This window comes from Acipenser ruthenus, chromosome 8 (genome assembly GCF_902713425.1).
Source record: "Acipenser ruthenus chromosome 8, fAciRut3.2 maternal haplotype, whole genome shotgun sequence".
Lineage (NCBI taxonomy): Eukaryota > Metazoa > Chordata > Actinopteri > Acipenseriformes > Acipenseridae > Acipenser > Acipenser ruthenus.
This window is the reverse complement of record NC_081196.1, coordinates 63,675,817-63,703,145: the sequence shown is the minus strand read 5'-3', so window position 1 is coordinate 63,703,145 and position 27,329 is coordinate 63,675,817. Positions and strand designations below refer to the sequence as shown.

General features: G+C 38.3%; 1 protein-coding gene across 2 annotated transcripts in view; it reads left to right on the top strand.

The window, feature by feature from the left end:
• Window positions 1-7,955, top strand: part of LOC117407361 (gamma-aminobutyric acid receptor subunit gamma-3-like) — a 161,790-nt gene extending 153,835 nt beyond the window's left edge. Inside the window, exons 8-10 of one of the 2 annotated variants that reach the window (XM_059029473.1) lie at window positions 5,309-5,505; window positions 6,294-6,344; window positions 6,790-7,955. In XM_059029473.1, coding sequence (XP_058885456.1) covers window positions 5,309-5,505; window positions 6,294-6,344; window positions 6,790-7,068 — 527 coding nt within the window. In that variant the 3' untranslated portion in view covers window positions 7,069-7,955. The remainder of the gene's footprint in view (window positions 1-5,308; window positions 5,506-6,293; window positions 6,345-6,789) is intronic. The other variant, XM_059029474.1, reaches the window with a different exon arrangement.
• The last annotated feature ends 19,374 nt before the right edge of the window (window positions 7,956-27,329 follow it).

The following is a 27,329-nucleotide window of genomic DNA, read 5'->3' as shown; positions in this document are numbered from 1 at the left end:
TGTGGAGCTGGTTGAGACTCTGGTGAAGAACTATGGCACAATGGGCTGTAGGATGTCCCTCAAAGTCCATATCCTTGATGCTCATCTTGATAAATTCAAGGAGAACATGGGAGCGTGCTCGGAGGAGCAAGGGGAGCGCTTCCACCAGGATATACTGGACTTTGAACGCCGCTACCAAGGACAGTATAACGAGAACATGATGGGAGACTACATTTGGGGGCTGATTCGTGAAAGTGATTTACAGTATAATCGTAAATCTCGAAAAACTACTCACTTCTAAATCTTTTGTAGTCCTTTTTGTATTACTTTAGTATAAATACATGTTAATTTGGATTCATATGTTGTTTTTTTCTGACTTTATGTGAACGAAAAGACACAAATGCGCCCGTTTTCTCATTGGAAATCGGTAAATTTCAAAATATCACTGTCCCGGTCACAAAAGCAAAGTTTGTGGGGAATAATAGCCATTTTCATTTTTTTTTCAACTCAAATCTTAAGTCTCATGCAGATTTTCTGAAGTCTACATGTGTACTGTGGGGGGGGGGGGGGGGGGGGGGGGGTTGGTGGTGGTGGATTGCCTGGATTTCACACACGCGGGTGGGGACTGCTGATGATGGATCGAGATTTTTGCACATGGCTGATATTTTTTATTGTCCCACGTAGTTGAATCATTAATTCATGGGGGGGGTTCAAACACCTAAAACCAACCCCCTAGCTATGCCACTGCCTAACCCTAACCCTAAATCCATTGCACACTGGGTCCGTTCCGTCATTTATCATCCGTCATCCAAGAAAGTCATGCGTCAGTCCATTGCACACTGCATGCATTAATATCGTGCTTCAGATCGCTGATGTGCAGTGGAGGCTTTGTAGTAAATATACCTCATTTCAGTATTTTAACCCTTTGCAGTCCATTTATTCAGCGCATCTCGGGAGCGTCAGGTCCAATTTATTTTCACAAGCGTAGTTTATTTTAGACGTGCTGTTTAAAAGTATTTTTTTTTCACAGTAAAACAGGTTTAAAAGGCACTGCATATCAACAGGACACTCAGTACTGCATCTCCAGCCCCGCCCCACCCCTTGTTCGCTGTATTTTTCACATACCTCTTCATAGTCGTGCATGCCGATAAATCATCTCCTGATCACACGTTTTATCACCAAACTCCTCAATAATGCGATCCAAGTCTTTATTTTATTACTATAATATCTAAAAAAAGCTCTGCAAATGTCTGTGATATTCTTTGAGTGCTGAATGGCCTCCTCTCGTTTGTAAACTTTCTTATGTTCTTATGTTCTTATTATGACACTTCAATCACCCATGTTTGACTACTAACGATAACCCAGTTACGACATCCCCCTTTGGCATTTAGGTAAAGCATCTCAAAGCACTGGAATGAGCTATTTTAATTATACTACATGCACAGACTCCGAAAGCAGTCATTTTCTGTTGCGATAGACTACAGCTATTGAAACATCTTACACCAGAATTGAAATAAATGCTTGACATGCATTAAATGAATGACATTTTGTTTTGGTTGTGTTGATCTGCTTATTAACAATTTGCCTGCATGCCTTCATTTCGCTACACATGACTATTTCCTTGATGCTTTCTGCCATGAATTAAACATTTTTTGCAGTAGTTAATGTGAGAAAAATAAATAAGGCTCACAATAGACAGACCAAAGCCAAGCTAATCTTTCATGAATGCATTTTCATTCATTTCAGGTTGTTCGTTTATAGTCTCAGATGTTTGGCCATTTACTTTTTTCAGTGTCACATGCATTGAATTTGGTAAAGTGTCTAGTTTGTTTGTGTACAGCGTAGCCTAGTGTGTGGGCCTCTTTTCACCTGCTCTGATGATGTCACTATGATGATGTCACCCTCCCGTCATTCACTGGGACCAAATGAGTTTCATGGTATTTCACAAATGATTTTACACTGCTTTACGTTACACTGGAGGGAACATATATCTAGCTGTTAAAGCCAGCCTGCATACCACCCTCCACAGAACCAATCAAATGCCTCAGTTGGCTGGGTGCCTGGTGTTTATACAGGCACGGCTAAGCCAGACTGATATGACACTTGCCTCATCACCTCATCTCTGTGAGCACCATAGAAACAGGACAGCATTTGAAAAGCCCTGAGCAAAGAAAGGCTTCTAATCACTTCTTATAGCAACAAATTAAACAGGTAGCGGTATTGCTAAAGAATGAGGCAATTCACCTTTCTCGGTCTGTCCACAGCTTCCTCCTCCACTGGGTTGAATTGTTGATTGTAACTGTCATTCATAATTGAGCTGGTTCTTACCACCTCGTACTGCGTAGGCTTCGTCCTCACATGTACATCACTGATGTTTAAAGAACATGGGATTTCCACTGCTTTATTGTTTGAGTTTGCATTTACAGCACTGTGAAAACAGCTTGATTTCTTCTTTGTTTGTGTTTTTTTTAATTACATGCTCTCCAGATCTATGTGCACAATTGTGTGGAACATTTTTGGGTGCGGTAATTCCGTCAGTTATTTATTTATTTTTCCTTCTCCATGTTAATTCCCATCCATATTCTCCCTCAATTGAATTTACAATTACATTGTTGTTGTTACACACATACATGCAGTAAATGTCCTTTGCTTAATGTATTTAATTCCTGCTCTGTGTGTACTTCCTCTGTGTTTACTTCCTCTGTGTTTACTTCCTGCTCCATCTCCTTTTTCTCAAACTTAACCACAAGTGTCCTCACTTTGCAGCTGTCGGTCAATACATGACAAATATATACCTATTATTGTAATACTTCATGTTTTTACAGTATATTACAGATCTTTATATAGCTGTTGCTGTTGTGATTTTAGTGCAGTCAATGAAGGGGTTAATAAATTATAATATCAGTGGCATTTAGATCCACCGTTGCTTAGATCATTAAAATAGTAGCACTCCACTTAGCCTGCCGTGTGCATCCTAATGTCAATATGGGGTGGTGTACAGGTCCAGGTACTGTATCACCCAGGGGGTCCTGACCTGTAGTTAGCTATTGAACCCCCCTGTGCTTATGGGGTGGTGTACAGGTCCAGGGACTGTATCACCCAGGGGACCTGACCTGTAGTTAGCTATTGAACCCCCCTGTGCTTATGGGGTGGTGTACAGGTCCAGGTACTGTATCACCCAGGGGGTCCTGACCTGTAGTTAGCTATTGAACCCCCCTGTGCTTATGGGGTGGTGTACAGGCCCAGGGACTGTATCACCCAGGGGACCTGACCTGTAGTTACCTATTGAACCCCCCTGTGCTTATGGGGTGGTGTACAGGTCCAGGGACTGTCTGACACCAGGGGTCCTGACCTGTAGTTAGCTATTGAACCCCCCTGTGCTTATGAGGTGGTGTACAGGTCCAGGGACTGTCTGACACCAGGGGTCCTGACCTGTAGTTAGCTATTGAACCCCCCTGTGCTTATGGGGTGGTGTACAGGTCCAGGGACTGTCTGACACCAGGGGTCCTGACCTGTAGTTAGCTATTGAACCCCCCCCTTTAAATGTATTAGCAAACAGACTGCTGTGCTAGATATTAGGAACTGAGTTGGAGAGACAAGGGTTTAGCACATGTCTCTAACATCATGCACATTATACAAAGAACTGCCACAGTCCAGCAATGTATCAAAATGACATGTCCACACAACTATAAAAGATATGCTCTGGGACTACAGACATGAGCACACATGGCTTTTTGTTCCTGAACACTGTATCTGTAAAAGGAAGCCGTTTAACAATAACACAACAGAAAATTGCCACACAGATGATATGGAACAAGCTCCCTGCTGTAGTAATTACAATGCACACCCATTGTGTTCTTACTAAAAGCTAACTTCAAGCACATACTGTAATGGGTAGATGAACTGGTTTATTTTAAAAAGTGGTGCAATTTGATTTTGGAACAAACTTGTATTCAGTGCAGACCTGAATAGCTTAAATGTACATTAAAAGTGATGAAGGAAGAATAAATGGTAACAGTTTGCATGAAGAGTCTCTGATTACTGTGTATTTACATAGAAGTTACTTAGTAAATACATGTGTACTTACACAAATTACAGTGGTATTATGCACAGTTATAATGTACTTAATGTGTACATCTTTTTGCATGATATAACCCTAACTGTAACACTAACTCTAACCCTGTCCCTAACCCTAACCCTATCCCTAACTGTAACACTAACCTTTTTCTGATACATTTGTGTACTTACAAATAACATGCAGCAGGACTTACACAGTAAGTACATTGTAACTGTGCACAATACCATTGTAATGATGTGTAAGCACACATGTATTCACTATGTAACTACATTAGAGACACTGGATGTGAAGTGTTATCAGATATAATACACAGCATGCCTAATCAAGTCAAAAGCAGTGCTACTAAGCTGGAACTAATATAATGTATCTCAATTATTTCTAATACTTGGAAATATATGGATTAGGGCTAACTAAAATTCCATCTCTGAATTCAGAAGATGTCTTTAAATAAACTGTAGCATGAGAAAGAATTGATGAAGAATGCAATGCTTCTAATCTAAACCCATAAATCCTGATTCCCTGGAATATAACGTTCTTCCCTATTCATGCCACACCAGGTTCCTCTGTTGAACAATAGGGCTCAGGAAGTGAGATAAGAGTGGGATTGACTGGATAGCAACTAGCATGTCAATGCCTATAGCAGTGATGGTTGAGAACAAAGCAGTGCTGTGCCATGCCTGTGCTTGGGAGGTCCAGAACAGTGACAATGATTGCTGAGCTTAGGTTTCAGAGAAGGCTGAACTGCAGTGTACAAAAATGAAGGTTGATAATATGAACAAATATTTTAAAAAATAAATAAATAAATAAATAAATAAATATAAATAAAAATAAAGCAAAGAGAATTATCTTCAAACTTGGAATGTTGGAGCCTCATGGAATGAACATTCTATTCTGACATCATCCTCAGGATTGAAAATTGAAAATCAACAAGTTTACAGCACTGTGTTCACTTTTCTGTCTATACAGCTGAAGGGCTTTTGCCCGAAACTTCCTGAAATAAATGATTTTTTAATCATTTAAACTTTTTGTGTACATTCATTTTATTTTTAATTTTATTTAATTTTTAAAATATTTGTTCTTGTATATATATATATACATATACACACACACACACACACACACACACACAAAACATAACAAAATTAAACAAACAAGGGAAGAGCTCTTTAGAAGGATTAGGAGACTGTGAGAGTGAGGTAAGTGCATGTCGAGATGAAGGTCCCTTAGGAATGTGTCTGGTTTGTTTTGCAGGCATCACCACAGTGCTGACCATGACCACGCTGAGTACAGTAGCACGGAACTCGCTGCCGCGGGTCTCCTACGTCACAGCGATGGATCTGTTTGTCACAGTGTGCTTCTTGTTTGTGTTTGCCGCGCTGATAGAATACGCAGCCCTCAATTACTACTCCAGTGTAGGGAAGCCCAGAGGTACAAAGAAGAAAAAGCAGGTAAGACATTTTAAATGTCGTGCGCATCTCAAAAAAACCTTTTCATTTAAATCCATTCGAAAGAATAGCCGATCTTCAATTGTAAGAATGTTCTGTTTTTTAATACCCAGACACATAACCAAAAAAATAAATAAAACACAATGTTATAGCTGCACCTCTTCCATTGCAGTAGCTAATATTGTACATGCAGCACTGTATAGAGTGGGTCCTGTTCATCACAGTGTTAATATTGTACATGCAGCACTGTATAGAGTGGGTCCTGTTCATCACAGTGTTAATATTGTACATGCAGCACTGTATAGAGTGGGTCCTGTTCATCACAGTGTTAATATTGTACATGCAGCACTGTATAGAGTGGGTCCTGTTCATCACAGTGTTAATATTGTACATGCAGCACTGTATAGAGTGGGTCCTGTTCATCACAGTGTTAATATTGTACATGCAGCACTGTATAGAGTGGATCCTGTTCATCACAGTGTTTTCCTTTGTATCTAGTTATTTTCGTTTATTTTTCAAGTTTTGCAGCACAACCAGCGATGTATTAAATCTTGTTTTCATTTCATTTGTTTATTTTATTTGACTTTTTCATTTGGCCCCGAAGTCAACATTTGTTGGCTCATTTAGCCTAATTTACATGTGTATTTGGATTTCCATTACTTACGCACAATGTCTGATGTGTTTCTGTATCACATATTTCATTTTGATAAGAACTTGTTAAGTGAAAACTCAGGCCAGTCTGTGGTGTTGCTGGTGTAACTGATGGTAACACCAATGCCTCTGCTGAACAGGCCCGGTGTCTTCAGCAGATCCTGTGTTTGAGAAGCTTGGTGAAGAAGCAGGTGCATACGCCACTCTTTAACTCTACTTCAGAAACATTAACCAATCATCATTACAAAGCACACACGGCCCTGTCACTACAGCACAAATACCATTGCCCTACTAATGCAGTGAATTCTTTCATGTGCTGTATGAACACGCCCAACTGTACTGTATATTGATATGAACTAGAAATCATCAAATAATACCATATACCCATTTATACTGGATCATTCACATATCCATGGCACGGATGTTGGGGAAGTCTACGGAGATATGTAGTAGATTGCTCTCGTCAAGTGATCCACTGACAACTCACTGCTGGGTCTGATTGGATTGTGCATTTTACACAGAAGATGAAATGCATGATAGGGAAGCCGCACTCAAATTGAACCCCATCTGCTCCATGTGCAGTATGTTCTTAGAATGACTGCCTATTGATTGAGGTGTCTTGTCATTTTCTTATAGAACTACTCAGTGCTTGACCTGGGACCTCCTCCCACAGTCATCACATTGAACAATTCCATGTACTGGCAGGAGCTGGAGGAATCCTGCATGTACGAATGCCTGGACGGTAAAGACTGTCAGAGTTTCTTCTGCTGCTACGAGGAATGTAAATCAGGTGGCTGGCGGAAAGGCCGAATCCACATAGACATCTTAGAATTAGACTCGTACTCCAGAGTCTTCTTCCCCACCTCATTCCTGCTGTTCAATATAGTCTACTGGGTGGGCTACCTCTATCTTTAACTGTATCTGTTGTACTGAAGAACACTGCCGTGGTACACACTGGTCATGGGGATAGTATGAAAAACCCTTCAAGGTAAAACTCACTGGGTTTGCTCCAGACTTACAGTAGATCCTAGCCTTTGTAATCTTTTTGTAACTGCTCTAAATTATTGCAATTCCTTTTAACCCAAACAGAAGAGAGAGCCTGTAGCTCTTATCGGGCCAGGGTTTTCACAGGTAGCCTGTCTTTTATTTCCAGACCAAAAAAAGAAAATACATAAATACGTTCTGTTCAAATACTCTCTGCTTTCCCGTTTCATGCAGTGTATTACCAGGGTTTTAGGAGATGGATTCACTGGGTTGAAAAAAGATAAACATATCCTCCTTCAGGTAGCAGTCAAAGTAGGATGTAAGTTGTATGAGTGACATTCAGCAACATTCAGTGCCTTCTTTGGGAGGAGCAACTGTGATCTCTTGCTGGGGTGCACAATATCATAAACAAGGGATACCCGTCATTTTTGACTGGTTGTTGATAGTTATTAATTATTTTCTCTGAGTAACTCCCATAGTGATTGCACAACATAAAACATGTAGATTAATCATTTAAGCTGTGTGCAATGTAATCAAAGAATGTCATCATGTTATAATGGAAAAATACAGGGTAACTATAAGTGTCTCTAATTATTGTGTATTCACATACTAGTGACATTATAAATACGTGTGTACTTACACATTATTACAATGTTAATATGCATAGTTACATTGTACTTAATGTGTAAGTCTTTTCAATATATGTAAGTACACAATTGTATCAAAAAAGAGTCAGAGTTTGGGTTAGGGTTAGAGTTAGGTTTAGTGTTAGGGGGTCAGAGTTAGGGTTAGGGGGATTAGAGTAGGGTTAGGTTTAGTGTTAGGGTTAGGGTTAGGGTAGGGTTAGGGTTGTAATGTGCATTTTTTTACACATTAAGTACATTGTAACTATAGATAATACCATTGTAATGATGTGTAAATACACATGTATTTACTAAGCAACTACTATGCAAATACACATTAATTAGAGACATTTGATGTGAAGAGTTACCAAATATAAATATCACAGATTCAGGACATAAATTCATTGATTGGGACCAGAGGAACAATGTTCTGCTTTCCAATACAAAACTTCAGAGATCTGAGGTCAAATAAATAAATAAAACAAAACCATTATAATTGGGCATCTTTTGCCATTTTATCAGCTATTTTTTTAAAGGTGTTACAAATAGCTACTCTTTGCCTATATTTGTAGTGAAATATTCCAAGGAGCTTAAAAAAAGATAGTTAGTGCTTATTAGTAAATCAATCTTTTCATGTTATGCTACAAAAAGTTTCAACATCAAAAAGCAATTGTCTTTAATATGAAAATCAATTGCATGACTAAACAATTATGTTAGTAAAATATACAAAAGGATTTTGCTGTTTCAATTTTAATAATATAGATTTGCCTTGGAAGCAGCTTGGATATAAATACGTTTCAGTACCATACATCAAACTCAAAACAGGATTGCTTAGACCTGAATGAAAAGTCCAGTTCTGTTTCCACTGTACTGGAAACAGCATTCTTCAGAGGGTTCACTTTGGTTCTGAGGTAGATATCACCAAAGTTTAGGTTGAAACTGATTAATGTCTGTGTCAATGTGTCGCAGTCGATTTCTGTTTTGCTGAAGTGCCAAATTTTGTAAGGTACATTTTTACTGTTTGAAATACTGGATGATTCAGCCGATTTGACTGTTGTCAGCTCATTGGATAGGTCATAACCAAGGAATACCATGCTGTCTGTATGGGCCAGTCAGGACTATGTACCCGCGTTTGCAGTAGCTCGTTATCCACTTTTCCTGTGGATGATCGGTACTTCCTACTACTCACATTTATTTTTCACATTGACATCACAATAAGGGCCTTGAGCTCCCCTCAGCACATCAATATATAAAACAACAATACATTACTTTAACGGTTAATAGAAAACGCAATGGTTCTTTGTTGTTAATTAAAAATAATAATCAATTCATGAGTAAAGACAGACTGTAAACAATTCCTCCCTCTGTGTTTAATGTCTCTTCTCTCTCATTGATTATTTTTGGGTTACAAACTTAGAACCATTGTGTTGTGATGTGTGCAGGTATTTTGCACCCATAGATGTAAGTCGCTTTTATGGTTCGAGCCTATGGACGGGATCCTGTGTGCAGCCATGCTTGTGCTTCGAAGTGAAAAGTCATGCTGCATAAACAAAACAGTGGAAACTTACTTGGTGACTGAGAACTGTCTACTTCTAATAGAGTGGGGCTTATGTAACGGGCAGTGTTGTGTGATGCTCTGCCATTACTGACTCTGTCCTGTCCCCTGTCAGTGACATGAGATTAAGTTGAAAGCTCTAAAACCATGAATGCAGACCAGCCCGGCTCTTTTGCATTGTGGTTTAGACGCTCAATTGCAGTGAGCTGGGTCGCTGGTTCACACCCAGCCTCCACCCTGCTGCATTTACAAGAAGAACCGGAAAAAGACCATGTGAAAAAACAACCAGTGGAACTTACTTGGTGGTTGAGAACTATCTTAAAAAATACCTTTTTTGGGGGGAGACTGTTATCCTTTGGGGTGTATTGAGAACGTTTGTCAGAGACTGGACAATGCAACCACCTCGAAGATAACACAGGCTAATATAATGCCTGGCCTAAGACAAAACGGGGCCTAATGTCAACCTATTGATTCTTTCAATTGAGGCAAGTCAATGCGCACTCTTCTAGTAATAGACATTCAATCCACTGCTATTTACTTGATGTCTCTGTAACTTATTAAATGCATTTTATTAAGTTTAAAAAAAGAATGGATGGGCTGAACCCAGTTCATTGGGTATCAGATACTGACATGTTAGCATGGAAAGATGTTCCCCACTGGCCCAGATGAATGGGTGATATTCCTTGATAGTGTGCCATACAATGGGTTAAGAGAAATCAGATCAGGTGGAAGATTATACAGCAGAATTATTATTATTATTATTATTATTTCTTCTATCTTGTTACAGAGCAACGCTTTAGTATAACTTTATAATACAAAGTGTTGACCTATAGTTTCTTAGGGGGCTGGGGGGGTGGCTTTTTGTGTAGATTAGATAATCTGATACGTAGTTGCTTGCAAAACAATAAATAACAAATGATGAAAAACTGCAATCCCTTTTTTAAAGAAGTTCATTGTTTGTTCGCTCATGCAGTATGAGGGTCTCATTTGAATGTTTATTTAGGGTTTATTTCCTGAATGGTCAAACTGTTTAAAAGATGGTCATTTAATTGTCATGATTCTACGAAGTTCATCTTAAAGGAAATAAACTGATTTGAAGTCTCAGTTCTGCTGTAAACTCAATATGAAGGAGCTGACCCTGCCTCGCTAGTGTTTCAGATGGGTGTCTATAGAGGGACTGTATGATCGGTGCTTACTTTTGCATTTTATTATTCTTTCCTGTATAGTTTGTTTTATTCCCATTTGTTATAACCCATAAAGATATGGTAACACTTTACATTGAGTGTCTTTAATTATGGTGTATTTGCATAGTAGTTACTTAATAAATAATGTGTACTTACACATAATTATAATGTTATTATGCATAGTTACAATGTACTTAATGTGCCAGTCTTTTTGCACGATATTTGTAAGTACACAATTGTGTCAGAAAAGGGTCAGGATTAGGTTTAGGGGGTTAGGATTAGGGTAAAGGTTATATCATGCATTTACTAAGTAACTTCGATGTAAATACACAGTAATTAGAGACACAGTGGTTTTTCTTTTTTTTAACCATGCTTGGCAGTTTCACAGATATGGGGCGGCTCTTTGCTTTGCTGCTGGATTTTTCTACCCTCTGATTCTCTGCAGTTTACAGGACGCATGTCATGTTATTGTGTCCTCTGTAACTGAGGGAGCGATTGTATAGCCATCTGGTGTCTGAAGCGTCCAGACACAAAGAATGAAGCACAGAAATCCAGACAGCATCGAAAAGGAAGAGAGCAGAAGCAAACAAGAAGAAATAGAAAATATAAACTATATACAGCAGATCATTATAAAACACACTGAAGATAACAACCAGACAAATCACTGGAGAGCTCAGAGCTATGTTCGTGGGAAAGAGGAGTCATTTAGGTAGATCCGTTTGTCCAAATGATTGTGATAAATATTGTTTTGTAAATACAGTATTTAGCGCTAATCATTCTTAAAGTGCTTAGCACAAAAATAATGGTGTGTTAGAGGTGCTTTTTTGAAAACAGTTTGGTGTTAATTGTAGGCCTCGTATGTATTTTTGATTTGCTATGTCATTATGTCACTGCTGAGCACAGCACACTGCTGTCATTGATGACCAGCGACTGGTGATAGGAAGCAATTCCTTCTTTTATTCTGCAGAAATGTATTATTTGCCCTGCACCACTGCAGTGCTAAAGCTTCTATGCTTCACTTTGTATTGTTTATTCATGGTAATCACCTGCCTGCCTGTACATCTATGTAGCCAGTTCTATATTTTGTTATTTTAATACATATTGTTTAACTTTATTTTATTATTATTATCATTACTATTATTTTGGTAACACTTAACATGGTGTCTCTAATTACTGTGTATGTACATAGTAGTTACATAGTTACTATATGTGTACTTACATATACTTACAATGTTATTGTGCATAGTTACAATGTACACGTCTTTCTGCATGATATACAGTATGTGCATACACAATGTTACCCAAAAAGGGTTAGGCCTAGGGATAGGGTTAGGTTTCGAGTTAGGGATATGGTTAGGGTTAGGATGAGGGTTATGTCATGCAAAAAGATTTACACATTAAGTACACAGTAACTAGAGACACTTAATGTTACCTTTATTTTTATTTATTGATTTCCAAAACATTCTGAGGCTGGTTTATGATCATCATCCCATGTAACCTTTAGACCAACCTGAATTTAGTTTTAAATAAAGGGTTCATTCTCCAATGATGAATAAGGCATTTTCTGAAATCCATTTCTAAGGGCAGTGTGTCTCTCTGTGTATTTGCTGAGAAGAGGAAGTTCATTGCATGCAAACACATTGGCTGTAAAACATTCTTGAAACCGAAGATATTTGCATTATTCATGAATGAAGTCATATCAGTTTAGGTAAACACAATTTACTCATTGAGTTAAATCTGTTTCGGTCCTCATGCAGCTTTCTTAAAGGCGTTTTTACGTTGTGCATTAATACTTTTATTTTTCTATGACAGTGTTCATTGTATTCATCTTGTGTTTATTTTTTTTGTGGACTTTATCTAAAGGCCTTAGCTAGTTCTAACACAAGTGATTTCATTTGAGACATTGGCTGTAACATATACAAACAAAAACAGCAATTGTGGATTATTGACTGTGCAATGCATTTCAAATTGCTGTCCTGAAAATCTTAGTCTGAATGTTAAATTCTACTGTACTGGGAGCTGAGTAAATGTCTAGTTGACAGTCCCTAATACGATGACATATATTCATCTACCGGGGAAATATTTCAATTTAGATATTTTTCAATATACATTGTATTAAAAGGTTTGGGGTCTGCTTCTTATATGAAAGAAACATATATTTAATAAGTCTAATAGTGAAGTGTAAAGACAATGCAATATGTGAAGACATGGGAACATGAAGTAAAAGTAATTCATAGACAGGATGACTAGGCTTTCCCCTGCATTGTTAGATTTGATATACAAATGCTTATTCAAGAGTAACATTCATGGGCGCAGGTTTATCAAGGTCTTTAAACCAAAGTGCATTGTTTATGTAAGAAAATTAAAGCCCAGCTGGGTCTTTTCAGGGCGTGGTGACTGCTGTTGATTTATTCTTTTTTATAGCATTCTTTAATTGAATAAACACATGGTATATGTTGTGTATATTTACTTCAATATTCAGTAACTTAAACTGTCCTTTGTTGTTTGTAACATTGACAATCCTGCATTTTGAATGGCTCACACTGTACTTGTGAAGTAAAGACTTTGGTAAATAGGACTCAAGGAGTGGTTTCCATCCACACGTTAAGCTTCATTATTATCTGAAGTGCTGTACACTTTAAATATAGGATATTTGTAGCATTTGAAAGGTTATCAGAAGTGTATTGTATAATGTCTTTAAGATTTGTATGACTAAATGACTCAATTGATTGGAACGATGAAGCCTCAATCCGCTCCATGCTTTCCATCAAGCTCATTTGGAAGTCCTTTACAACAGGGTTTCCCAATCCTGCTCCTGGGGGACCCCTGTGTCTGCTGGATTTCATTCTAACTGAGCTCTCAATTACTTAATCAAACCCAGGGGTGGAATTCTGATGGCACTCACCTGTACTGGGTACGAGGACTTATTTAATCTGCTTTTCATCCAACGCGGATACCTTCCACCCACTCACACAGTCCACTAGCGCAGCATTTCTCAAATGCGCTTTCATTCAGCACAGTTCGTGCTGCTTGCATTCTGTTTCCTCATACTGCTTCTGTATCTGTTAGCTGCTATTGGCCACCATTAACATCAATATAATCACTGCATGATGATTGGCTGAGCCTTCATTCTGATCAGAGTTCATTTTGGCATGAGTCTCAAATCTCCGCCCATTTCGCTTTGTGTCAGTGCTCATTTGCTGATCAACGAGAGAAGATTTTAGCAGTGCAACGTGAAAACAGCGGTACATTCAAAAACGAACATAGCTGTTGTTGAAGCTGACACCCTGGGATCCTTCAAGAAGCTGCTTGGTGAGATTCTGGGATCAATAAGCTACTAACAACCAAACGAGCAAGATGGGCTGAATGGCCTCCTCTCGTTTGTAAACTTTCTTATGTTCTTCTTGTGGAGGTGTGCTTCATGCTTTTCAAACACTGGCCCAACTTGCAAGGTACATGTTAAGTATAGTGATCAATGTTTTGTTTTGTTGTGATCCTAGTATTTTCTGTTATGAGGACTGTAATAAACGAAAACCAAAACAGTGAGTTGTTTTTTCTTTGTACAATGCCCCCTTTTCTAAAACATCTTGGAGAGTTTATTTAAGTTAAATGTGAGTTTTCACTTGCGTGTACATCTAAAAAAAGGCAGAAGTAAAAACGTGTCTTTTGCCACTTTGTTTATTGTGCAGAAACCACAATACCAGGGATACCTTTTTATTTAAAGTCTACTTTTATACTGTTTCTGTCTGGAAAATCTTTTTATGGAATAGATCATGGTAATTAATCTACACAGAAACACAACAGAGAAACACACAGAATATATTATTGTAGGATAAGTAATAAGTTAAAAATACATAAAAGAAACAGGCATATATGTTCTAATCCAAGGCTATCACTGTAGCATGGCCAGGTCCTGTTGTAGGGGAGTACCCAGGGTCTGGAAGGTATGGGGATGATTTCAGATAATACTATGGAGATTACATCATTATTAGTAGTAGTGCCTGTTACATAATACATCTGAGGGGTATTTTCGCCCCTATTGTGCATGGTTTGACTAAGACCTTTTTGTATCATTTTTTTTATAGCACAGTTGTTATTTTTATACCATTTTTTATAACATCCTCCCTTTTCAGGATATCTTGAAACAAAACTCCCTCTCTACAGCAGTTACTGCATAGTGTAATATTTCTATAGCAGTTACTGCATAGTGTAATATTTCTTACTGCGTGTCCTTTAAGGTTTAACTTCAGTGTTATATTACAGTACATGACTGAGTGATACATACAGAGAATACAAAGCTTTCAGTATTTTCACTTTCCTTGTTTATGGTGAATTGGTTATAATTGATCAGTTATTTTTTAAGGCTTATTTTGTACTCATAAATGTATCGTGTACCGATACGCATACGTTTTTTAATTATTTATTCATTGGCACTCAAATTGTCTCCATTTTTAAAATGTTTACACCCGGCAGTGCATAGGAGTACCTGCACTTGTTTGTTGAGAATTTCACCCCTGATCAAACCCTTAATTGAACTAATAATGTGCTTAATTAGAACTTTTTAATTGTTCTCAGCTCCTAAAAAGTTGCTGATTTTCAAGTCACTTTAAAATGGTATTGTTAACTTGAAATATCCAACTGTATAAAAGCTGAAAACAATTTAAAAAGTCTAATTAAGCTAATGAATAGTTCACTTAAGGGTTTGATGAAGTAATTGAGAAGTCAGTTGGGATGAAAACCAGCAGACACAGGGGTCTCCCTGGACCAGGATTGGGAAACCTTGCTTACAAAGCTGGGATCATGAATGCTTAGTGTCTCTGTTTCAGCATCGTTACATGTATTGCTGAACATGCAAACTGTTTTATATGCATTCTTGGTGGTTTGCCACAGTTCATGATACCCATGGGAATTTCGTTAATAAAACAATAAGTGATTGCTTTAATTTTTTTAGGCAAAAAAAACCCCAAACATTTATTTGCCATTATTGTCTATGTAGAAACACCCAAATACATACATTTTTGAAAAATGTTTGTTGCATGAAAAACACCCTCGAGTGATACAAAAGTATCACAGAATTAAATAAAAACATAATACAAATGACATGGGGGTAACTTTTCAGATTTATGTAATTCATTCTACCAAAAGCTTAATTTGTGTTTTCAAAGGCAGTGTTTGTGTGAGAAGTGTTGAAGGCTGGGGAGTGTTGAATAACACATTTCAGAATTGTATTGAATACAGAGCAGGTCATGTGCCTTTCTTTCTCTGTTAAAACCATGAAACTACATGAAAACCAGGTTTGAGGAAACTTCATATTTTTGCCAAGCCTTACAAAAATCCCCTTTTCACCCTTCTGAAACAAAAAGTCACTGTATATTTAGAGATTTTGAGAATGTGTGTATGACATGTTTCGACAAGTTTGTAAATAACAAGGGTGTGAAGTTGTCTTTTTTTTCTCTCCAAGATACTGTGTTGTCTTGTAAGTAGGGTTGTTTTTACAGTGTAAATGAGACTTGTGTCTGCTCCTGCAATCCATTTCTATCCCCCTGTGCTATTTTCATCAGTCTCTTTTTATATTTAAAACAACACACATTTGCAACATCATTGCAGATAATAAACTGTGTCTTTTCCATTCTGTATGTCATTGCAATCTTAATCTTGCACTTTATAAGTGTCCTGGTTTAACGTATTTACAATAAATGAAAATGTATTTATTAGTAAACCATACGTGTGAAGAGTTGTGTTATTAACAGTCTCATAATGCTGAATCCTGTAATGTGATTTCAAGATGAAACCAGTAGAGCCTGTGTTTGCTACCATTGATAGTGAAAGAGTAATACAGAGAAAGTACAGTGCAGTATACAACAGTAAAGTTTGCACAATGTACTGTCAACATGGCCTAATCACAAATCAACACAAGCCAGTGAAATAGCAAGAGAGAATAAAGCATATTTGAATTGTTACTCCGCCAACTTGCAACCTATGTGAGAATAATTGACTGATGTTTGTCAGCCTGTGCCTTTTCCTTGGTTGTGTGTTCATTACTGTTTAAGGTGACTGTGGGGATCAGCTGAGAACTGCTTGCAATATTGGGAAGCAAGTTATTAGTAATAATATAGGACTGTCCCAACATTGCTCTTTCACATGCCCCAAGCCTGTAGCGCATCATATATTGCACAGCGTCCGTGTTAATAGGCATGCTGTCCTCATCTGGACAGCAGCACAGGCCTAAGTTAATAAGACACATGAATCTAAAGAAAGACCAGGGGACTGAGAGGTAACAGAGAGTAACCCTATTATTCTGTTACTTAGTGTGCAGGTTTGATAGATTTAATAAGGATGAACACATCAGTTAAAGGATACTGGATGAAGAAAATGGTAACTGTTCAGCATGTCATTACAATAAGAGTCTTTGTTGGTGAACAACTAAAAGAGCCCCTGCGTTATCGATATCACAGAGGAAATAAAACACTCTTCATGCTTGCCTTTGACTCTCAGTCCTCTCTTAGTTGGGAACCCCTCGCAGTGTTTTGTTTGAAATCCTCAGCAGATTCAGGGTGTTTGGGGATCTCAGTCTGTTGAACTCCACTTGTCTGCTGAAGTTAATAGAGCTTTACTCTAGCTGTTAGTATCATTGGGACCCGCAGTTGTTTCTGAATTGGTTCCCACTTGAATTTCTAGCCCGAGATGTCAGGGTGATTTACTGCAATCCATTGCGCTGCAGCATTTCCCCTAAGATATTCTAGTTCTTCTGTAATGTGATAACCCTGCACAAAGATAGCTCTGTACAGTACATCCATATACCGGTCCACATGATTCATAATGTGGGCTTCGTGAATTCCAGCTCATACCTCATGACAGCTCATCCAGTACAGCGTCAGCTCTTCAGTGTCAGCTACAGTAAAGCTTTATTAACTTTAGCAGTCAAGCCGGGTGCAAAAGACAGCAATAACATGCATTATATACAATGCCTATCTGAGCCTTTGGATCAGTTTGTCTACAAATTGCAATACCTCGAGAAGCAAGTGAAAATTGTGCTGCCCCCATTGATCTCCCACAAATGAATCCTGTGTTCTCTTCCACAGCAATGTACTGTCATTTTAGTAAGTATATATAGTTGTATATAAAAAAGCCTAAGTGAGGGGATTACATCCATGATCTTATTACCATGACCAAACGTATCCTGGTTCCCCTTTCATTGTGATAAAATGCTTGTGTTGTTGTTGTTGTTGTAGTTGTTGTTGTTGTTGTCATTGGTTCATGGCATGGTCCTGTGCTGTAGGCCATACAGTCTAATTGAAGCGAGGCCACTGCCGTCAAAAGAGATTAAGAAACAGGAAGCAATCTTTACCTAAAGTCTAGAAACCAAGCGAAGAGCCAAAATATAATCAACACATGGGAAAAAAGGGGGCCAGTGATAATGCTGCTTGTGCTAATAAGTGGTAAGAAATTGATTTAAAGTCTTGGTTATCAATCTTTCACAGACCCAATGAACAAAAAAGTAGACATTTTATAAAAAATAAACTGCAATATATTATGCTTGAGCAAAGGACAGTGAGGTTACATGGTACCAGTCTATTAATAGTGGGCAGAAAATCTCCTGCTTTTCAAAATCTGTTATTTGACAAATGCCATTGTAACCCCAGGAAGCCAATGTGCACTTTCTAATAAAACAGGCTGTCATATTTAATCTATACACTGACAGCTGTGAAAATAATGTTGTCACGGCAAACAGAGGTCTTTTGTGCACCTCAGTCTGAAATCCAGAATGAATAATGAACTTGAAAATAAAGGATAAGCAAATTACTTTTTATCTTCTTTTATAATGTTTATGAATTGCTGTTTAAATGAACAACTTGTATTAAGAAGGAAATAAAAACACCTAAAACATATCTAAACTGGGACTCAGGCTAAGCAGCAGCCTTTAGCAGGAATTGGGTAATTATATAATAAACCAATGCTTTTAATTTGAAGATCGTACATTTAAAAAAGAGTAATGTATCAGATCAGATAAAAAAAAAAAAAGATTACAAGTTTTCAGAAGTGAGACCATTTGCCATAATAGTACAGTAGTCCCTGGCTAAGAGATCACCCCTCAGGAAGAAAGTGATGTGTTCTCTTAGCCGAAGTGTTCTCCAAGACAGAGCTGACCACCGGACACAATATGCCAAGGCCAATCATGATATGAATCAATAAATGCAAATGTATTTATTACTTATGTCATGACACACGTGCATCAGCATATAAAATGAACAGAATAAGTAAGAGAAAAGCAACAGGCAAGCATATGTTAATAAACTATAATAATAAACAAACTAACTAAACTGCAGCGGCTCAAACAGTAATTATGAATACTAGCGCAGTATTCAAGATGAGCATGAAATTGAACACAATGATTATTAACCCAGCACCCCTCCACACGTAAAAAAAATGCAGCATTCTAGATTTGCTATGAATACAGGAGCAGTATTTAAGACATGCACAAAAGTGATTGAACAGAAGAGTGTAGCAACTGACCAGAACATTGGGGAACTCCTCACTTTGTCATGCATGACAAGATAGAAGTCTGTCTAAATAAAACCTGCTGCTTCAGCCTCAACAGTAGCGAAATAATCTTGTATGAGTCCCTGACTTTGAATGAATATACAAATTATGTTCAAAGCCTTCAACGTTTCTGCTTTTGATGGTGGTCAGAATAAACAATGAGGCAATGATAAATTACGCTGGTTGTGGAAAGACTAAATAAACCAATCAGTGTGCCTCAAGACACTCTCACGATGACGGCAGTTTTGAAAAGATTGAATAAACCAATCAGTGTGCCTCAAGACACTCTCACGATGACGGCAGTTTTGAAAAGATTGAATAAACCAATCAGTGTGCCTCAAGACACTCTCACGATGATGTCAGTTTTGAAAAGATTGAATAAACCAATCAGTGTGCCTCAAGACACTCTCACGATGACGGCAGTTTTGAAAAGGTTGAATAAACCAATCAGTGTGCCTCAAGACACTCTCACGATGACGGCAGTTTTGAAAAGGTTGAATAAACCAATCAGTGTGCCTCAAGACACTCTCACGATGACGGCAGTTTTGAAAAGGTTGAATAAACCATTTGAATTTGAGTTTGATGATGATGAGTTATCAAGTTTCAAAACATTTCTGTATCAGTTTTGAATGTCTTAGCAAATAATCGCTACCTGGGCCAAAAAGGTGTTCCTTTAAGTAAAGTTTCTGTTCCATTAGGCGGAGCATTTACAATGGTAAAATTCTGTTTCGCCACAAGGTTGTTCCCTAAATGTTCTCTTAAGAGGTGTTCCTAGACACGGAGACGACTGTATTGCTTTAATTAGAACATACCTGCCATTGTTAAAATGAAAGGCGTACTTCATAGCAGCTGCATTTCATTCCTATTTCATTTCCTACTGGTTTCCTACCTTATCATGTGTGTTCTTCGTCATTCACGTTGGCGTGTCTGCTTATACCATTCTTTACCAGGATCACAAACAAATGTAAGCCCCTGAAAACACAGAATATCTGAAGTGTTTTTAGAAGTGATCAGTGGGGAGGAGCCACTGTGGCAACTACTGTATGAGTTAATCAACATCAGGTATCGCTACAAACTCTCAGAGGCCACAGAAATGACATCTGCACACCCCTAGTGGTCAGACCACCTCACTTCAGAAATTCAGCTGTTGGCATGGTTGGCAAAGAGGATTTCTTATAAATAATGATCCCTTTAACTGCTAACGCATAGTGCTGGTAGCCAGGGTGAAGATGAGAGGGCAGAAAAATGAGCTAAACAAAACAAATAGTCCGAGGGGACTGATCTTTCCATACACTGGTTAGCATGCTTACTTGGGAACTGAAACGCAGCTGGGGTAATATATTATTTTGACACAATATTGTTGACTTGTGACCTGTAAGAAACATCACTGTAAAAAACTGCAAATGGTTAGTACTGCACTGTTTACTTTGGGACACATCTGGCCATCACAAATAAACTGCTTGTATTAGAAAATGTAGTTTTAAATATGCTGTTGAAACTGTATAAATGACATCATAATGGAGTCTTTCAGGAGTGCTAATAAAGATTTGAAAACCCATTTTCTTACAGTGTAATAGCACTACAAATATCATCACTGGCCCTCTTATCTACGGTTCAACACTCTTGTGGTTCTTCTTTTGTTGTGTTTATTCTTCAGTCTGGAATATGATGGTGCTCATAAAAAATACAATGGATTTTAAAACATTGGTATGCACTCCTATAAGGTGAGTGACCTCATGTGTACTTACACATAATTACAATGTTATTATGCATAATTAAAATGTACTTAGCGTGTAAAGCTATTTGGATGGTAAATAAGAGTTAGGGGGATAGCGTTATGGTTAGGGGATGGGGTTAGGATTAAGGTTATATCATGCAACATTTTTTTATGTATATCTTATCTTTAACTCTGTTTAACTAAATTTCACTTATGTGTTCCTGCAGGGGTGATCCATCCCTCTTATTAACACTAAATACAATACAATCACAGTGGAAAGAGACTTGTTGTGTAACAGTCAGCACTGTAGGAGAGAGGCCATTGTTTAGATCATCAAACTAGACCCCTTTATTGTTCCATTGATAACATGCATGCTGGTGAGTTTGAAGCAGGAGAGTAGTGTGCGTTCTGAAAGCCCTTTACTGTTCCATTGATAACATGCATGCTGGTGAGTTTGAAGCAGGAGAATAGTGTGCGTTCTGAAAGCCCCTTTACTGATCAATTGATAACATGCATGCTGGTGAGTTTGAAGCAGGAGAATAGTGTGTGTTCTGAAAGTCCCTTTACTGTTCCATTGATAAGATGCATGCTGGTGAGTTTGAAGCAGGAGAATAGTGTGCGTTCTGAAAGCCCCTTTACTGATCCATTGATAACATGCATGCTGGTGAGTTTGAAGCAGGAGAATAGTGTGCGTTCTGAAAGCCCCTTTACTGATCCATTGATAACATGCATGCTGGTGAGTTTGAAGCAGGAGAATAGTGTGCGTTCTGAAAGCCCCTTTACTGTTCCATTGATAACATGCATGCTGGTGAGTTTGAAGCAGGAGAATAGTGTGCGTTCTGAAAGCCCCTTTACTGTTCCATTGATAACATGCATGCTGGTGAGTTTGAAGCAGGAGAATAGTGTGCGTTCTGAAAGCCCCTTTACTGATCCATTGATAACATGCATGCTGGTGAGTTTGAAGCAGGAGAATAGTGTGCGTTCTGAAAGCCCCTTTACTGTTCCATTGATAACATGCATGCTGGTGAGTTTGAAGCAGGAGAATAGTGTGCGTTCTGAAAGTCCCTTTACTGATCCATTGATAACATGCATGCTGGTGAGTTTGAAGCAGGAGAATAGTGTGCGTTCTGAAAGCCCCTTTACTGATCAATTGATAACATGCATGCTGGTGAGTTTGAAGCAGGAGAATAGTGTGTGTTCTGAAAGTCCCTTTACTGATCCATTGATAACATGCATGCTGGTGAGTTTGAAGCAGGAGAATAGTGTGTGTTCTGAAAGTCCCTTTGGCTTTACCCCTTCTAAGAACATAAGAACATAAGAAAGTTTACAAACGAGAGGAGGCCATTCAGCCCATCTTGCTCATTTGGTTGTTAGTAGCTTATTGATCCCAGAATCTCATCAAGCAGCTTCTTGAAGGATCCCAGGGTGTCAGCTTCAACAACATTACTGGGGAGTTGGTTCCAGACCCTCACAATTCTCTGTGTAAAAAAGTGTAAGGTTTCTTTTTCTATTCAGGTTGTACAGACTCTGTGGCAGCTACATTAAGCATTAATCAAAAGGTAAAGCAACATGGGTAAAAATATAAAGTAAATTAGAAACGAGTAACACTGCAGAGATCATAAACCTCAGTACGTTGTATTTATAATTCACTACCAACAACAAAGTGGGCATGTTTGTGTTTTCAAACATTGCAAAGGAGGGCAATATAGAGTGATATTAGAAACAAAAGAGTCCAGTAGATTTTAATAAAATCTACACAGTGCAAAGCTAACAAGAAGCATTGGATAAACTGAGTAGAAATGTATGAAAAACGATGTATTAGATTGAAGAATGGTGCAGTGCAGTACAGGAATAAATAAGTCTGCCTTGTAGCAGAACACATGAAGCTCTGCAGATTGTGCTTTCCTCCTTCCCACCTGGAGCCACTTGTCCTTCGTGTGACCGACACTGCTTTATCATTTAAGCAATGTAACAAACCTTTTTCTTCTCGATTGCTACCTCAGCTGAGTGGAACAGTTACTTAAGTTGCAGAGAGTTTCTTGCAGCAGGTAAGCCAGGCATTTAGTGTTACTGATAGACAAGTACACCTAGCCAGTCTGGTGTTACTGATAGACAGTCTGGGCCAATGCACTGAACAGTACTTTGTGTGATTGGCTTTGTTCTATTATTTTAACAATTGTTGAAAACATACTTTTTTATTGGAAGATAAGTAGTTTCTGCCATATCACACTAAATTCTTAGCTAAATTTGATGTGGAGATGTTTTCATGCAGGGTTTCATTGTGCTGGGTTGACTACAACACTCCTTTTCAGAACTATGGACAGAAGCCAGCTGGGATAGGACCACACGGCAGATCGGGATGGGCAACGCTTACTCTAGCTCTTCATGATAAGGTCTTTGTTCCGGTCATGTTTTTTATTGTTTAATTGGACCAATTAAATCTCCGTCCAGGTTCCAAAGTTGTTAACTACACCATTATGCTTGTTTTAATAAAGTGTGGGAGGTTGGGGGGGGGGGCTATTTTGTTTAGAATATGTTTTTCCTCTCAAGTCAAACAAAATTAATTGTAAAGAAAATAAATAAATGACAGCCGCCCTTTATTAAAACATCTGTAACAGGCCTTACTTTAACTAATAAAATACCTTTCTCTCCCAAAGCAAATAAGAGACAGGATTAGAGTTAACTGATGCACGGTGTCACAAATGAAGCTACTACATGTTTCAAAAGAAAACTGTTGAGGTAATAAAACAAAACCCTAAATGTACTGCAGCTTTAAACGCTGCCTGTATCTCAATTGAATATAAAGGTTAATTTATACACTAAACACCTAAGGATGGCCGATGGATGACATTTTTATTCCACATCTGAAGTGTTCGTTGTCCAATTAAATTTTCCATGGGAAAGGTCGATCAAGCAACTAAAAGGCATCTAAGCGCTACTAAGCTCTACCTCTCAACTATAAATGTTTCCATCCCTACAGGTGAAGCCTGACTGTTTATGTCAGGGGTTCCCCAAGCAATTAGATTCATTCAAAAGACAAAGACCAGATTTTTTGAGGTCCCTGAACCGGAGCCGCCGCGCTGAATGAATCACACCCGGATAATCTCCGTCAGGAGGTCCTCAATGGAAAAATCATTGCTGTCACATGTTTTTGTCAGTTTTCTACAGTGTAATATATCTGAAAAGGATGGGAATTACACTCTCTCAGACTAGCCAAGCCTCCCTGTAATTTGTGGCTATGTTCTTAAATGAAGACGCTAATGGTAACAGTCAGAACCATGTTATACACATTCAGCACCTCTGTTGCCTGGTTTATGACAGGGTCCAAATGGATAAATATCGTGGACTTTTTACACTTTAACATCAGTGCAGCTTTCAGATATAATTGTTGTATTAAAAACCATGCAAAACATAAAACATGCTACACATAAAACATGCAAAACATACGTATTATAAAATAAACTATGTTGTAGATAGAAGACAAAAATAAGAACCAGCATGATCTTAAAGCAGATACGTGTAGGTCACCAACCCAGAAATCCACCTCCTAAATACAACAAATACATCAACTTGCTCCACTCAAAAACTGCTTGAATTCAGTCATCCTTAATTGGGCAACAATATATAAAGTGTAGTTAAAAACAAGTCAAGAGAGAGAGAGAGAGAGAGAGAGAGAGAGAGAGAGAGAGAGAGAGAGATGGACAGAGGGAGAGAGAGGGGGGAGCAGGGCATGGACATCCTAATAATGACACATCATGAAATATCAGAATTATTTCAGACCATCAAATTCTTGCTGACAAACAGATTTTTAAAACACATATAACACCCCTATAAAACACTACAAACCTAAACTTTAAAAGGCACAAAGTAGCAGACCTCCAAACCCATCTCCTAACCCTAACCCTAACCCTAACCAAACCCATCTCCTACGGGACCAATGTCTGTGGGGATCCTCCCTACTGACAAGGCCCAACACTTCATGCAGCAGCTCCCATGATTTGACAAGATGGGAATACAAGGTGGAATGGCTGCTGGCAACAGCAACAATCACCACAATCATTTTCTCATCTGAAATACACCTCATAGAAAAACCTGGCAGTGTCAGTGTCCTCGGAGGCTCATACATTGTTGCTGTATGCATTGCATTTAACAGCAATAGGATACATCTTCCATACAATATATACAAAGAATAACAAATAGTTCACAATGTTCCAAGGACATCATTTAAACAAATTAGCATTTCAACATTGACGTTTTTTTGTAATAAACAGCTGCAGATCTTAATACATACGCCATTGAATTTAGTTTTGCCTCCAGGGTAATTTATTGACCTTCCATCACTTCGAAACACTCAAGATGAATCAGTTACAGCTTGAATAAATGAGTCCAGGTAGACAATGCTCTGTACAGTGAAGACACTATCCGAAACCTTAGTCTACTTGACTTTATATTACAATGATACACTGATATCATAGTACCTAAGAAACAATACACAATAATGCAAAAGCAAAATACATTACAGATTAAAAAAAACATGATGAAATAACACAAATGTAACACCAACACCAACGCTACCCTAACATCTACCCTACCCTAACACCAACACCAACCCTACCCTAACACCAACACCAACACCAACCCTACCCTAAACTCTACCCTACCCTAACACCAACACCAACCCTACCCTAACCTCTACCCTACCCTAACACCAACACCAACACCAACTGTACTGTATGTGGTGGTGCTCATAGTACTGTTGCTGACTCAGAAGCCTCAACACATTATCGCCTGTTGCATCCAGTTCAGTCACAAATACAACCCAACCCAATAAAAAATAACCAATGAGACTGTACGTGTTACAAATAAGAATACAAATTTGGATTTGTGTTAAACTTATGATGATGTATATGAATATATGATAACAAAAGTGAATATCTGGCTGGAAATTGACACTACTTCAGTTATTTCCCACAGTTATACATAGTGCTGCATTTCATTGGAATTGTTATGACAGACCAGTGAAACACCTGTCACTAGGACTCAATGCCTGCACAGTGCGTAGATCAGACTAACTGATCTGTGATTAAATCTCAAACAAATGTGTATTTGTGTTGTAGCCCCTACTTTAGTGGTGTGCCTTTATAACTCATAGAAAAGCTGGCTTAATTAAAACATCAAAGCATAGTGTTTTTGTTTTAATGATCCACATGAATAATATTTAACCTTGTACTAGGCCAAGAAAGACCCACGTCCTCCATCCATTGTTTCACACCCACATGGCAACACCTAAACACATGTTCTTTTACCAGTTATTCTAATTTCAGTTGAGTGATTAATGGCAGACAAGTCAGTCAATTAAACCAAGTCCCACCAAGTCCCAGTTCAAACCGAATGCTGTCAACAAAAACGCCATGAAAGATATGACTTATTCCTGCATGTTAGCCTCTTTGTGTCTATAGGGGCTGAAAATTGCAAATAACTGCAATACTGTGGTAAAAGACATTACTGCAGACCGTTCCTAAATGTACTGTTCTGTTTGTAAACACTTACATTAGACACATTGGCAGATGTGCAGGCATTTGTTCGCTATGGAATTTGTTACCAGCGTACTCCACCACGAGGAGAGTGCCGCAGGGGCACAGGTTAATGGTTCTACTCTGGTGCACAGCTGTGCTTAGAGATTACACATGTTTGAGATTGACATGCTGCTTTATATTGAGGCAACAAGTGTGTGTTTAAACTTCTGAGTTATAAAAACGGCTCAAACAAGGAAATGATACCCAGAAGAACACAGTGAATAAGACAGCTGCGATATCTCATACCTGCATTGAGCTGCCTTAAATTGACCTCGAAAGACAGCTGAATTGGAGGAACGATCAAGTGAAGAATTCTCTAAATAATGTACATTGTAATTAGAAAATGATACAGCAGCATAATGTGAGATAAACTCAAACTGGCAACACATTTAATTAATGTTTTAGTCACCCTGAAGTTAGAGTAACAGAAGCAAAGTCTACTCCTAAAATAAAATACAATCTGCTTTTTTGTTTTGTTGTACAGTATAAGAATATGTTAGGATATGTAGGTGGCGGAGTGCTGAAGCACTACATATTTCCTCACCCTTTCATTGATTTTTGATTATACTGTATTTTGAGAATATTCGGGGGGATGATCTCACAAGGATAATGTGATATGAAAACACATCCTGTTCATTAAGTCCTTAGTGATGGGGAGCCTGACTATGGCAGCGGTGTAAATCTCTCCATAGACACCAGACACAGCTCACAGATCCAGGTTCATGGAGGAATGGAAAATGATCACTTGCATCCTCTGCTGTTTTCATTGGGTCCAAAAGCTACTGGAATGGTTACCATGGAAACTAAATGTAACTTTGCTGATAGCGAGTCCACGAAGGGCTAATTAAAGCCTCTTATGTTATGTTGTATTTTTCATATTTTTATAATTTACAATAGGATCCAGCTTCTCCCTATTGCAGCTTCTCTGTGCAGACGTATTAGACACACAGTATTACAGATGCTTTTTTCAGAGGCAAGACCAGTGTCACATGACCC